The sequence below is a fragment of the Podarcis cretensis genome, assembly GCF_951804945.1.
Source record: "Podarcis cretensis genome assembly, chromosome: 3".
Lineage (NCBI taxonomy): Eukaryota > Metazoa > Chordata > Lepidosauria > Squamata > Lacertidae > Podarcis > Podarcis cretensis.
Genome location: NC_137172.1, coordinates 39,728,478 through 39,743,115, shown reverse-complemented (window position 1 = coordinate 39,743,115; position 14,638 = coordinate 39,728,478). Strand labels below are relative to the sequence as shown.

At 44.5% G+C, this 14,638-nt stretch overlaps 1 protein-coding gene across 1 annotated transcript in view; it reads right to left on the bottom strand.

The window, feature by feature from the left end:
- Positions 1 to 1,642: 1,642 nt before the first annotated feature.
- Positions 1,643 to 14,638, bottom strand: part of NFKBIE (NFKB inhibitor epsilon) — a 28,109-nt gene continuing 15,113 nt past the window's right edge. Inside the window, exons 2-6 of the mRNA XM_079969354.1 lie at positions 7,446 to 7,548; positions 5,999 to 6,227; positions 5,798 to 5,886; positions 4,623 to 4,871; positions 1,643 to 3,471 (exon numbers count right to left, since the gene is read on the bottom strand). Coding sequence (XP_079825480.1) covers positions 3,406 to 3,471; positions 4,623 to 4,871; positions 5,798 to 5,886; positions 5,999 to 6,227; positions 7,446 to 7,548 — 736 coding nt within the window. The 3' untranslated portion in view covers positions 1,643 to 3,405. The remainder of the gene's footprint in view (positions 3,472 to 4,622; positions 4,872 to 5,797; positions 5,887 to 5,998; positions 6,228 to 7,445; positions 7,549 to 14,638) is intronic.

Below are 14,638 nucleotides of genomic sequence, written 5' to 3'. Positions count from 1 at the left end.
CCCCCCCCAAGGGAGTTGAACAGCTCTTACTGCCAGAAAGTTATTCCTGATGGTTTAGTCGGAATCTCATTTCTTGTAACTTGAATCCATTGGTTCGAGTCCTACTCCTACTCTCTGGAGCAGGAGAAAACAAGCTTTCTCCATTTTCAACGTGACAGCCCTTCAGATATTTGAAGGTGGCTGTTGTAGATGGCACTCTCCTCTTTTCTAGGCTAAACATACCCAGCTCCTTCAACCGTTCCTCTTAAGGCTTAATTCCCAGACCCTTGATAATATTGGTCGTTGTCCTCTGCACACGTTCCAGCTTGTCAATGTCCACCTTAAACTGTGGCACCCAGAACTGGACAGTCTAGAGTGGTATCTGAACACTATACTTCTGTTGATGCAGTTTAGAATAGCATTTTATATTTATATTTTTTTGCTGCTACATCATGCATCAAGAGAAAATGTGCCCCCACAGTTGTGGACATTTCTGCCACAATGCCTTGACCATTTTAAAATTCACAATGTGCTCCCTTGTGTGAAATGTGGTGTTTCTCCCACATAAGTTACAGATGCATTTTCCTCTGTTATATCTGAAAGTAGCTGGTGTAAAACTGAAGATCTACCGGAGGTAATACTGACATTTTTAAAATGCCATGCACCAACTTTGGAAGTGAACTGCATAACCTCCACTTATTTTGGGAGTTTTACTTTCCCCCTCTACTCCAATAACAACAAGCAGTAGAACTTGACAGAGAATTTGGGGGTTAAGGCTTACAATGCTATGCTTCGATTGGGCTGCTCTGTCATGCCATTGTAAACTGCGGATTACCATTTGTTCCAGATTCTGACAAATGCTGCCTGTTTTTCTAAAACACCAAATAATGGAGTATAATGGACATGTTTCCATACACAAAAACACAGTGGTGATCTTGGCTTTTGATCAATAAGCCTTAACTAGGGGAGTTGACTAATTCCTAGTATCAGCAAGGAAGTTCCTGTTCCTTGGAGCTGGCTATTCAAAAACTAGTGCTGGCCATCCCCTATGGAAATATCCTGTTGCAAAAAGACAGACTACCCTTGTCCTACACAGCTGTTAGTACAGTCTGCAAATTCAGACTTCCTCTAAAGAATCCAAATAAAACTGGCTTTGTCAGAAGGAATATTGATCTGATGTTGCAAGAGCCTGGTTTCCCCAAAAAAGAAAAACCAAGGAGGCCATGAGGATAGTGTAGAAAATTAGCAGAAACATAATTCTGCTTCTCCACTGTTTGCTCCACAGGACTAAGAACATGGTACATATCAGCTTGCAGCATGGCTTTAAAGGCGCCACAAGGAGGAGCTGCTAAGAGCAGCCGCAAGGTAATAGCACATTTTGAGCATCTTCACATTTGAAACATGGTTTTTTAAAGCATTCGCTCTTCTTGCACACTTCCCCTTCGACAGTCTAGCAGCCTGCTGCAGTTCTCATGTTGTGACTCTCCATGCACTGTGGATGAACTGCTGCTGCACCCCTCTTTGCTAGTCCAGCTGAAAAAACACTCCCATCCCAGATGTAATGAACAGTGATTTTAACTGGAGAAATGTATTACCTTGAAGCAACGCATTATTTGTATGGAGGCAGAGGAACACCATGCAACTTGCAACAGCAGCAGATTAATCCAGTTTTAAAATTTTTATTGTGTTGTTTAGACAAAAAAAAAAGTTAATAAAAACACAATGGGGGAGTGCAGGAGGAAGAAGAGCTAAGGGTTCAAGCAAATAAGCCAGATATAAAAATCAAGGAGGACTTTGCTGGAAAATATCGCATTAAAGTTGCTGCTGCTTCTAGGTTGGTGTTCTAAAAAACAGGGAAGAAGAAAACCTCTCCTTAAAACATCCCAGCTGATTGCGCCATCCAGGACTTGCCACGTTACAAACAGCCGCTCCCAGGCAGCAAATAGTGGGAGGGAGGGGACTGGGAATTTCCCCAGTTCAGAGTAAAGTTTGCATGTAAGCAACTCCTATTCCTGCCATTTGATGACCCAAATGCTTCTCTACACTTGCTGCAGCTGGTGAGAAGCAGAGTGTATAACCTCTGGGTGGAACACAACAATCATCAAAGGAGCAAATACCACCACGTTACACATGTTACACATACCGCACGATCCGGAGTCCTATCACTCCGCAGGCCATGATTTCCAAACCCAGTTTTGCAGTCTCATGACAGGCTGCTTAGGATCACCAAACTCAACACTTTGAATGCAGAGAGAAACAAGACAATCTGCCTACCCACTGGCTAAAACGGACAGATCTGTTCCTAAGCAGGAGTACTGTTCAAATACTAAGAATCAGCATGCAGGAAATGTAGCCATGTGCAGCTTCTTCCAGCAGGGACAACAAAAACACAGTTCCTGGCAACTGTTACAAAGCTTATGTTCAAGATGAACAAAAGCAGTATACAATATGGGATTCCACAACACTTTATGAAGTGGGGTAGGCCTTGGAATTTCCTTGTTCTCCTTTGCTCCACAGGCAGAACTTCAAGTTGCCGGCACAGCGAGGGAAGTGTGGTGTTTTTAGGATGGCAGTTTAGAGATAAGGAACTTGCTTGTACAGCAGTATTAGCTAGTAAATCTGAAATAGAACTGAAACAGAATAAGGCTTCTTTGCTTCGAGTCTGGCCTCAAGAATACCAGTTATCTTGAGGCATGAGAGAAAGTCTCATTTTGTCCCCATAAGCTCAGCCTTCAAGTTCCTTCTGGCACGTCACAGAAGCAGTAGGGAGGAACTAAAGAGTTGTGTGTCCACTCTGCTTGCAAGGGTTATCCTCCATGGGAGGCAACAGGTGGACTAAACGGAGAGAATGGAACAATTTGCAGTCCTGGATGTTTCAGAATTAGAAGCCTGAGTCAATCCTCAACTGGCCACTGAAGGAAAAGCAGAAGGCCTGAGCAGCAGTAGCTAGATCAGAAAGTAGCTTGTGTGCGGGAAGGAAGCATTTTAAAAACAGAAGTGACTCTGGCGGACTGGAAAGAGAAAAACCCCTATTATAGTTCCATCACAGACTTGAGGTGAATGGCGGGGGCTGGAGGAAGAAGGAAAAATGAGGGCTGACACACCACCTCTGTTGACTGTGCAGTCTTGGAAAAAATAAGTGTCCTCCTAGAACTTCTGATGTCTCCAATTTTCAACACAGCAGGCAAAGCAAACATAGAATCTGTCTATCTGGACTCTTGTCACTCAGGTAGGCGGCAACTCCATGACGCCATCAAATTAAATACACAAAGAACGATTTTTTTCTCTTGCACCAGCTCCCAAGGTCCTGCGCACTATTGTAAGTGCAAGAAGGGAAATTATATACTGGTGACCAGCTCTGCTCCTATCAACCTGCAGCAGCGGGATACGTCTCCCAATGATGTATTCATTCACATTTTGCAATGTTCAACTGGAGCACACAACAGGTTTGCCAGAGATCTTCAGGTCATCAAAAGGCAAGAGTGTAAGAATCTGCCAAGGCAAAAGGAAAGGAAACAGTAACATTAGCATTATAAAAGAAAAATAGGAATCTTATTCCTAGCTGTGAGGAGTCCCACTGTAATGCATTTGTATCACGTCCTTCCTTGAAGAAGCTTGGAGTGGAGCGTAAGGGTTATCCCAGTTTATCCTCAGTGTCATCCTGTGACATGTGTTAGGCTAAGATAAGGAATGTCTTACGACACCCAACGAGATTCATGGTTGAATGGTAACCGCAATACCTCAAGGACCGCCTCTCCCCATATGAACCAACTTTTGTCATGTCTCTTTAGTGCCAGGGAAAAACATTCCTCTTCTTCCAGGCCTACGGCCAATTAAACAATCTATGGCCTTTGAAACTGTGGGAGGTATTATTTTTGTTACTACGTTATGCATTTTTGTGTTTTATATTGTAAACTGCCCTGTGATCCTTGGATGAAGGGTGGTATAGAAATTTAATAAATAGTAATAAATAATTGAATCCCTCTCTCTTAAGCTTTTGTTTTTATTATGTATTTTCTTTGTTTATATTGTGATTTTATGCTATGAACTGCCCTGAGATCTACATGTATAGGGCGGTATACAAATGTTATACAAATGTATACAAATGTTAATAAATAATAATAATAATAATAATAATAATAATAATAATAATAATAATGCAGCACCAATACATGAGAAAAAGAGTTGTTGCCTCATCCTGACCTACATGTAGTTCTGTGCTGACTTACATCCCTCCCTACCTGAGGGAAGGAGTTGCCAAAATTGCTCCACTGCAATGCAGCTGCTGCAGTTCCTTCCACTGAAGAAGCTTCAACAGCGCAATGGCACTGGAGACATCGGAGGTAGGCTTGCCAGTTTAGCAGCTCCTCCCTGCTATATGGCCTTAAGATGATGACACCAAACTAATCTGAATTGGAAATAGTCAAATCACAGGTATGGAAGGAGAGGTGCAACTGACAAGGGCCAGTTGCGAAACTCCAAACCCTGTTCATAAAGCACCTTCTACTGATGGGCCTTGAGAGCTTGAGAACTACGCCATACAGCCTGCCCTCCTGGCCTTGCTTCAAGAGCTTGATGGGAGTTGTTCAGCTTATGCCTACAAGCCCCTGATCTAGAACAGCCAGACTCAGAAAGGTTCTCACATCATCGTTTTCATCAGCCAGGTCCTGGGCCGTCTCATCCTCCATATTCCGCAGCAAGGTGTCTGCCCCCGATTGGCAGAGGATGGCAGCAATCGCAGCGTCCTTCCTGCCTACTGCCAGGTGCAGTGGGGTGCAACCGTTGTACATCTGGGCATCCACCTGGGCCCCCATTTCAAGGAGGTGCTTCACAGCCATCTCGTCATGGTTCTCCACTGCCATGTGCAGGGGTGTCTTTCCGCTTGTGCCATCCTGGGACGATGAAAGCAGGGTGTCAGATCAGCCACTTCAGTGAGCTTCTGAAACAGAATCTTACAGGGATGGAACACCCTCTAAACCAGGGACGGCAAACCTGTGGTCCTCCAGATATTGTTGGACTCAACTCCCATCAGCCTTAGCCAACATGGTCAATAGTCTAGGATGATGGGAACTAGAGGGGCATCTGTAAGGTCACAGGTCAGCCAACCCTGTCCTACACTAGCACATTTCAAAGACTCAGAGAAGTGTAGAGTTGAAAGGGGTGCTGAGGATCATCTAGTCTAACTCCCTGCAATGCAGAAATATGCAGCTGTCCCATACGTGGATCGAACCTGCAACCTTGGGATTATCAGCACTACACGCTAACCAAATGAGCTATCCTGTGGCCAGGATTGGAAACTGGGCCCTGCAGCATAGAGACACACTGTTCCTAAACCTAATCTCAAATGAACACAGGAACAGGCTCAAAACATAACATGGAGTTTTAAATCTTCCTGGAATTTTAAACATTTGGGAGAATTCCAGGAACCTACACAGATTCAGATGATCTTGGGTGGGGAATCACAAAGGTATGGAACTTATCACTTTCCCTAATCTGTGTCGTGTTCCTGCAGCTGCAACACTGTCCAGTGGTTATTCACTGTTAAAAATCTGCTCTGAATAAATCCAAATGATGTAGATCAAGCAGTTCTGCAAGCCTGTGTTTTTGCAAAGCTGCAGCTTGTTCGTTCCTGTTCAGTCACCTCTGCCCACCTTTTGATACTTCGCTAGGCACTTCCTACACATTTTCAGTATTAATCTCCCCTGCCACAATGGACAAACTTTTTCGCTTTCTGTATCTAATTGCCAGATCTTCTTGCTCGGCCTGATCGCAAAAGTACAGAGCACGTGTGGCTCTGGTGCAGCTGCCCTTGCCATACCTGAACATCGATGTCGGCTCCACTCTTCACCAACAATGCCATCAGATGCAGGTTCCCTTTCAAGGTGCTGATGTGTAGGCAAGTCAAGCCTGGAGAAGAAGACATCCCAGGAAGTTGCTACGAGGCAAGTAGCCGAACGCTGGCCCCAGTGTGTCACCAGACACACACACACACCACCCTGATCAATCTTTACTACCTCACCTTGCCAGTTCTGGAGGTGCAAATCTTGGCAGCTTTTTCTAGCCTCCAAGGTCTTGTTGGAGATGATCCCCTGCAGCAGCAGCTGCACACACTCCAGGCTCTGCTGCTCACAGGCCAAATGCAGTGGTGTGTTCCCATTGCGGTCTTGCAGCGCTGTGTTCACTCCTCTCAGGACTAGTGCTTGCACCACTCTGGACTGTTCCAGGTACACGGAGAGGTGAAGCGGGGTCTGTAAATGGGAAACGGAGAAGGTTATTGCAAGAGAATGACACAGGGGCTAGAGTAGAAAGGTGCAAGAGGCAGGGGCAAAACCGAGAGTGGCTGTTTGCTGTAACTGCATCACAAAACACACACACAGGATTTAGGAATGGATGCGTAATTTAATATTTCAGCTGAAATCTCAGCTTTCATGGTGGGGGGGACGACACACACATGCAACACCTAGTGATCCTTCAAGGGTAAGCTTCATAGAATTGTTAAAATTCATGGGACATCAGTACCCTGTATATCTTCTCAACAGGATTGGCAGAAGCCAGAAATAAACCAACTAAAAGCAAACAGCTGTGTGAGTTTACTTCATTTATATAGCTTGCAGAATGCAGTCTTCTCTAGGCCAGAATTTGGATTACTCTGGTTCTTTAGATTTCTTTATAAAAATCTCACATTGAATACACCACCTTTGGCAAAAATGAGAGGTAGATGCTAAACTTTAAAGCTCGCATGTTCTTTTCCTCAGAAAAAGTGCTCTTATTCAACTGGGGAAGCAGACTTCTGTGCAGTCTGCCGATGCAGATATACATCTAAGTCCACACCCCAAAGATTATTTAGCCCCCAATAACTAATGGGGTCAAATGACTCATCCAGATGAAGGGATATATTCCTACTCAGGGCACAAGTTGCTACATGCAACTCAGATTGGACTGAGGCCATTGACAAGAAGAGTAACTAGAATTAGTATTACTCATTTAATGGATTTCTGTAACATCTTTTAATGTGTATATCCTTCCAAGGTAGGTTATAACAAAAATCTATCACTGAGAAGCAACTGTCACAAATTCTCAAGGAAAACTTCCAAGACTGTCACAATAGCTTAGCTGTTTAGAGCATGGTGCTGATAATGCCAAGATTACAGGTTTAATCCCCATATGGGAGAGCTGCACATTCCTGCATTCCAGGGGGTTGGACTAGATGATCCTCAGAGTCCCTTCCAACTCTACAATTCTATGAATCTATGAAAAAGAAGCATAACAAATCTGCATATGCCTGTCCACCAGGTCTAGAAAAATGAGGCAAGGAGTAAGTACGGGGGGGGGGGGGGAATATTGGGAATATTATAGCCAGAGACAATTGCCACGAGCAAGACAGAATGACCCAGATTCCCAGTTGTTTTCTTCCTTCTAGCTAGACTGGGAAAAATACTGACCTTTCCCCACAGTCTATCACATACCTGGAATAAGTCATTCTGGATCTCTAAAACCTCCACTGGCAATTGGGCAATGAAGCAGAGTGCTATTGCAGGTACACAGTGAATAACTGCCAGGTGTAGCAACCTGAAAGAGAGAAAAGAGATTTTAGTTTGTGGTGCAGGGCCCAAGTCATACCAACCTAGAATCATGAACAACACACTCCCCTTTAAGCATGAAAAACATTTGGGAAGTTCCTTGCTTGCTCTTCACACTTCGAACAGAAAACACGCACATGAGTTTATTGGACAACTGATTCAGTTAGACCTCCATGTATATACAGGAGTGATGACTCTTCCTGAACCACTTTACATGCTTACAACTTTTCACAGGGCAATGTACAGTTTTTCCACAGCAACTTCTTGCCATTTGTCAACCACGTATTTTCCTGGTGAACATCGTCATTTGAAGACGAAACATGTGCCTATTGATGCATGGTGGCTGCAGAACTCATTGTGGATTCCCAGCAAAGGTCCCACCAGTTTAATTCAGATTGTCAGTCGTTGACAAGGCAAATACAAGCCTACCAAGAACCAACCCTAGAATCCAAGACCGTTGAACCCAGGAAGACAATAAACTTTGCTCTTGAACCAGGAAAAGAGAGAACCTCCATCTCTGGAAGAAAACAAGCAACAACGAGATCACATACAATGAGAGGTACCAGGGATACATGCCAAACTCTCCCAGTAGTCTTTGCATGGCATCTAATCCCAGCGCAACAAGGACTGGAAAGAAATGGAGATGGCTCAACTGAATTCTTCTTCTAGTTATATGAAACAGATGAGCATCAGTGAAGACTCAAGCTGCACCCCTGTTCTTGAACTAAGGGTCAATTCTAACAACCCTCTAAGCACATGACAACTGTGGTTTTTAGAATGCTGATTAACTTCTCAAAAAGTGGCAACTTTGATTGAGTGGGAAAATATAATCTGTGACAATAGTATGTAGCACCAGCATTAACACAAATGGCCCAATGAGAGGCAGGCCATGACTGAAGTCAGCAATCCAAGGACTGAGGACAGACTCATACAGAGACTCACTCCATCAAAAGCAAAAAATTTTCCAGAAGCTTCCATATAGCTAGTTCTACCTACAGTGCAGAGATCACAGCTCAGATGGCTATTTCACAGACAGGCTGCACTCATGGCAGAAGTTTCACACTAAAGGTAAAGGTAAAGGTACCCCTGCCCGTACGGGCCAGTCTTGACAGACTCTGGGGTTGTGCGCCCATCTCACTTAAGAGGCCAGGGGCCAGCGCTGTCCGGAGACACTTCCGGGTCACGTGGCCAGCGTGACATCGCTGCTCTGGCGAGCCAGAGCCGCACACGGAAACGCCGTTTACCTTCCCGCTGGTAAGCGGTCCCTATTTATCTACTTGCACCCGGAGGTGCTTTCGAACTGCTAGGTTGGCAGGCGCTGGGACCGAGCAGCGGGAGCGCACCCCGCCGCAGGGATTCGAACCGCCGACCTTTCGATTGGCAAGCCCTAGGCGCTGAGGCTTTAACCCACAGCGCCACCTGCGTCCCTCTGAAGTTTCACACTAGGCCTCATCAACTCCTTTCAAGTCTGAAGAGGAGTCTGATGGAAATTCTCAAAAAAAAAATTATCCACACCAGCAGCTCTTATGCAACTCTACCTGTTGAATGTTTCTACCAGAACATAAATTCATGAATCACCTCACAGATTGAGCAGGCCTTAGAAGGTTGCTGCCACCCTGCACTATCCAACTACTCCTAGCTGTTCAAAGGTACAAAGCAGGCACTCCCACTACCCTGAAACTGAAAGTAGGGTTTTGAATGTGTTTGAAAATAAATACGGGATGCATGCACAAAACCTTATTCCATCAAAATGAAGAAGCAACTATTTCAATTAACAAGGCTACTAAATCCACATCATAGTCACAACTTGACATCATTTATACATCCCTCCTTCCCCCCCCCCTTGCATATAGAAGCTAGGATGCAAGAGATAAACTTAGTTATATAGATCAAGGACAGAAAAGCAGCTTTCTAGTTTTCACTGCTGTTAAGTACAGGTAATTGTTAAACCTGATACAGTTGTACCGTGGTTCTTGAACAGAATGCGTTCAACTCCCGAACCGTTCAAAAACCAAGGTGTGTCTTCTGATTGGCTGCAGGAGCATCCTGTAGCCAACCGGAAACTTTGGAAGCCGCGCCAGACGTTCAGCTTCTGAAAACTGTTCGAAAACAGGAACACTCACTTCTGGGTTTCGATTGTTCAGGAGCTGATTTGTTCGGGAGCCAAGGTGTTTGAGATCCAAGGTATGACTGTATATTAAACTTGCAATGGATGCTTTTCTAAAAATGATTTAAACACCAAATGAAACAGTTTTTGAAAAATCAAGTGATTTCTTATTTAAAAGTGGGTACTCATGCATCGCCCTGCCCACATTCAGAAATAATTCCAGAACAAATACAATGCATCAGAGTCAACCAGTTTTTTTTAAAAAAGGGATACACTTTTAGAAATGTGTTCCAGAGGGATAGTCTGCAGTAGCAAACACAGCAAAGCATCAAATGGCACTTTATTATGGCACAAGCTTTCATGGACTTTACTTCTTCAGAATGCCGCCTCCTCAACCTTGTGTGTAGAAACTCAGGACAACATCTGATGGACTGTAGTCCAGAAAAGCTTATGCTGGGGTGAGAAACTGCAACCCCTCCAGATGCTGGGGCTGAAGTCCAGATGTTCAGATGATGGAGGTGGATAGCTCAGTCGGTTAGAGCGTGGTGCTGATAATGCCAAAGATTTAAGTTTGATCCCTGTATGGGACAACTGCACATTCCTGCACTGCAGGTGGTTGGACTAGATGATCCTCAGGGTCCCTTCCAACTCTACAATTCTATGATTCTATGAAACAAGCATTGCCAATGGTCAGGGATGATGGAAGATGCAGTCCAACATTTGGAGGGCCACAGGTTCCCCGGCCTAGCTTATGCCGTAATAAAGTTTGTTAATCTTTAAAAGGGGTCACAAGACACTGCTTTTGCATAAGTATGGAACTGATCAGCTTAGAATGTATTTCCAGTAACCTAGCTGACCTATTCAAAGTTATCATGTGCTTTAAAACAAGTCTGCAATTAGAGAATCGTTTTTACTGTATTGTCGCGCAGCCCTTCTTGTTTCCAGAGCGTTTAACAAAGGGGATTTCCATAGAGGCAGAGAGAAGGGATATGGGAGGTGGTAGTGACAAGGTCATAGAGAAATCAGGAAATAAGGAGGGGGGAAAGGAAAGGAATCAGGCGCCCATCCAAGGTACCCAAAAGCCATCACAGCAGCCCTGGCTGGGGCTGCCTAGAGGAAACTGCCCAAGCACCATTTTACAAGGCTTCCATCTGACAAATGGACTCTTAAGCAGAGAGAACAGACGGTCTTTGCTCCCCAAGCCAAGCAATGTATGTGGCTGAGGCACAGGCAAGGCCCCAGGGGAAGCCCAAGGTCACATGGGCATGGGGAATTTCCCTGCCCTGCCGGAGATGTGGCCACCCACAGTTGCCTCAGCAACAAGGGGAGGGGAGAGTTGAAGGAGGCTGTGCACAGCTGCTGTTGCCCATAGAGGGCTGAAGACACTGTGGGAAGAGAGAGGCTTTCTCTTCAAATTCAGTTACCGTACTTTGGTTTTATAAGGCTGCAATTCAGACACAGCCAGAGGGAGTAAAAAAAGATTGCAGCTATATAGCTTCTAAGTAAAAGATGTTAGGACTGTTCTACAAGCCACCTCACGATTCTTTATTTCATATGCAAAGTTAAATTTACATCGGTGCCAGTTTATTTCTATTTAGAGCACACCAGTAAAATTGCAGGTGACCTACGCATTGGGAGGTTCTCTGGAAATACAGCAACAGAACAGGGAAGTTGTGTAGAAAAGGGGTAGCACGCTATGGGACAAAGGCAGATACCTAATATTAGTCATACCTGGAATAGATGCAGTGATCTGTGGGCATGCAATTTCCATTTATTTCCATGGGTTCATTTCAAGTATGACTTAGCCGGATATCACTCCAAATTTCCATGGATGTACCTCCTCTATTCTAGGATCTTCCACGTCTTATAACACTGTTTTTCATTAATGTTAGCTAAAGTGGCTGACCAGAGTATGCATAGACCCCAAACATCCCACTCTCTGGGCTGATCCACTGACAAGTGGCTTCCTAAGCAAGGCAAAATTGCCCAAGACCTTACTTAAATCAGCTTCGTAATTATAAGACCACAAAAGCCTTATAAATGGCCCACCTGCCCACACATATCCATAGTGTCACTTGATGGTGTGAAACAAAGGTGGGGGAGAAGGAGTTTCTTAAATTTTACATAAATATTCCTGGCTAAAACAAATTGCCCAAAAGCAAAGCATTTAAAAAAACACAAAAAAACCCACACAGCTCAGCATTCCCCACACAATTTGCAACTGGCCTCCATATTCAGACTTTGCAAGACAGTTGGATCTGAGTTATCTAGTCCCTCAGACTTGGTAGATTCCAAATTACAACCTTAACCAGCTGCTTTTCGTGAAAACTAAACAGGCACCTAGATTAACACTGCAATAATTGAAGCCCCCAAACTGTTTATTCTTAAAGCAGGATGATATGAAGCACCTTAAATACAATTAGGAATACAGTGTAAAATATATGAGTGTTCCTGCATTTATTTTTCTTATGGCTAAAATCAATGTTAAAAGGAGAGGAAGTGTCTGGGGGTTTGAGGGGGTGGGTAAGAGGAAGAGGAAGCGGTAGTGACAAAGGCAGAAGCCGGGCAATAGTTTTTGATAGGGGAATCTGGATTGAAGAGAGGCCTTTCTTTCCATGCCATACATGCCCCACCCCTACCTCTGGCCAAACAGGTCTGACAGGGTTTTGGAACAGTACAAAAACCTTTCAAAACCTGGCTTACCAAAGACAAAAGTGAGATGCACTGAAAAAGAGAGTATCATTTTAAAAGCCATTTTTTGAGTCTTAAAAGCCCTAAAAGTATTGTAGAACTATGAATTGTAGCAATGAATTGTACCATAACCTTGCATGGATAACAGTGCACTTCAGATGCATCTGATGAAGTGGTTTGTAGTCTGTGAAAGTTTATGCCATACTAGCTAGTCTTTAAGGTTCCACAAGACTGTTTTTGCTGGGACAGACCACTTCAGCTAGCTTCTGGTTTTGGTTCTACGATTATTTTTAGAACAAATTCCAAAGGGCTAGCTGAGTTGGTCTCTAGAAGGGGACCCAAGCACACAGCCTACCCACCCCCTCAAAAAACAAACACCACACCTAATAATGATAGTAATCTCTGCTCACCATCACATGGTACAAAGAGAACTGGAAGAGATAAGATCCTAATTTGAAGCAGAAAGAACTAAAGAAAGGTTAAATAATCTACAAATGCACCATTTCATTTCAGTATTAAAGGTAAAGGTAAAGGTACCCCTGCCCGTACGGGCCAGTCTTGACAGACTCTGGGGTTGTGCGCCCATCTCACTTAAGAGGCCAGGGGCCAGCGCTGTCCGGAGACACTTCCGGGTCACGTGGCCAGCGTGACATCGCTGCTCTGGCGAGCCAGAGCCGCACACGGAAATGCCGTTTACCTTCCCGCTGGTAAGCGGTCCCTATTTATCTACTTGCACCCGGAGGTGCTTTCGAACTGCTAGGTTGGCAGGCGCTGGGACCGAGCAGCGGGAGCGCACCCCGCCGCAGGGATTCGAACCGCCGACCTTTCGATCGGCAAGCCCTAGGCGCTGAGGCTTTAACCCACAGCGCCACCTGCGTCCCTCATTTCAGTATTACTTGTACAGAAAATGCTGCTCAGAGGCTTTGAGAGTGTTATCAATAAAGAGACGGCAAAAATTAGCAAGAGAAGTTACAGTGATGGTTTGGAATCAGACAGGACCTAAAGTCAACTGCACCAGAATCTTCTCAGTCAAACATCAGCCGAAACACTCTGCTAGATGGTACCTGTGCCTGAGTGATCTCAAACTGGAAACCAGCAAAAGACTCCATTGAAATTTGCTTCCACAAACTATGTCCTGTTTGGTGCCAGATTACGAATGTTTCATTCGCTCTCGTTTCCAAGGATCTATCATTACATGCGCGCGCGCGCGCACACACACACACACACGGTCAGTTTATCCTTGCAGATCTTTTACATTTTGACTTTGTGTGGCTTGAAGTTTATCTTTCTTGCTTCCTAACAAGTATGTAGCAGATAAGAACTCTCAGGAACAGGGACTTTCCAACAAGGCAATCCGGGCTGAACTTTAACCATTGCTGCTTTTATCTGACAGACTGCACAGAATTCTCTGGGGCTATTTTAACCAAGCCACTTTCCCCAAGAATTCCTCACAACAACTAGCAAGGACAGCCAAATTCCCATTCTAGGGGGAGGCTGGGCTACCATCACAAGATACCAAGCATCAGTATCTGCTTCAATAACACTAAACTGAAATATTTATCCAAAAGTTTGCTTTACTGTCTGGAACCAAATGTAATCTGTCCAGAACAGAAGGGCACTTCCACACCATCTGGCCCCAAGTTATTCAAGCAATGTATGAAAACAAAAACCCTTGCCATTGCACCTGTATCAATAGGTCCCCATTTCTTCATATTTTATAGCAGAAGTGGGGGTGGGACCCAAGCACATGGGTTTATTATAAATTCCTTTAGAGCAGAAACCTGTCCAGCTTTGCCTCTGTAATTCTACAAGATGCCTGTTGGTGGGACAAAGCAGCAGCAGCTGCTTAACTGCAACAGAGGACATGGAGTCTGTGCTATAGAATGAAGAGGTAGAATGGCATATATCACTTCAGACTACAGACTAACAATAATATTGTTCAGTTAAAAACCTTGCACATAGAAAAATAAGTACAACAGGGAGTGAGCTAAGCAAGAATCTCTCACCCCAGTGTGCTAAACTTTATTAGCAAGCAGGTTTGCTTTGCAATACATAATCACTGAAATAGGGTACCCTTTGGCTTGAAATAGCACGGCCCTGTCTACTACCTCATTTTTCTATGAGGGGAGAACAAACCTGAAAACGCGAGCGCTCTCCCTCTCCCCCCCCCCCCACACACACATTAAATAACAATCTGTCAGCTACGAGCTATTTCAAATACAGTGGTACCTCGGTTTATGAACTTAATCCATTCCGGAAGTCCATTCTTAAACCAAGGCGC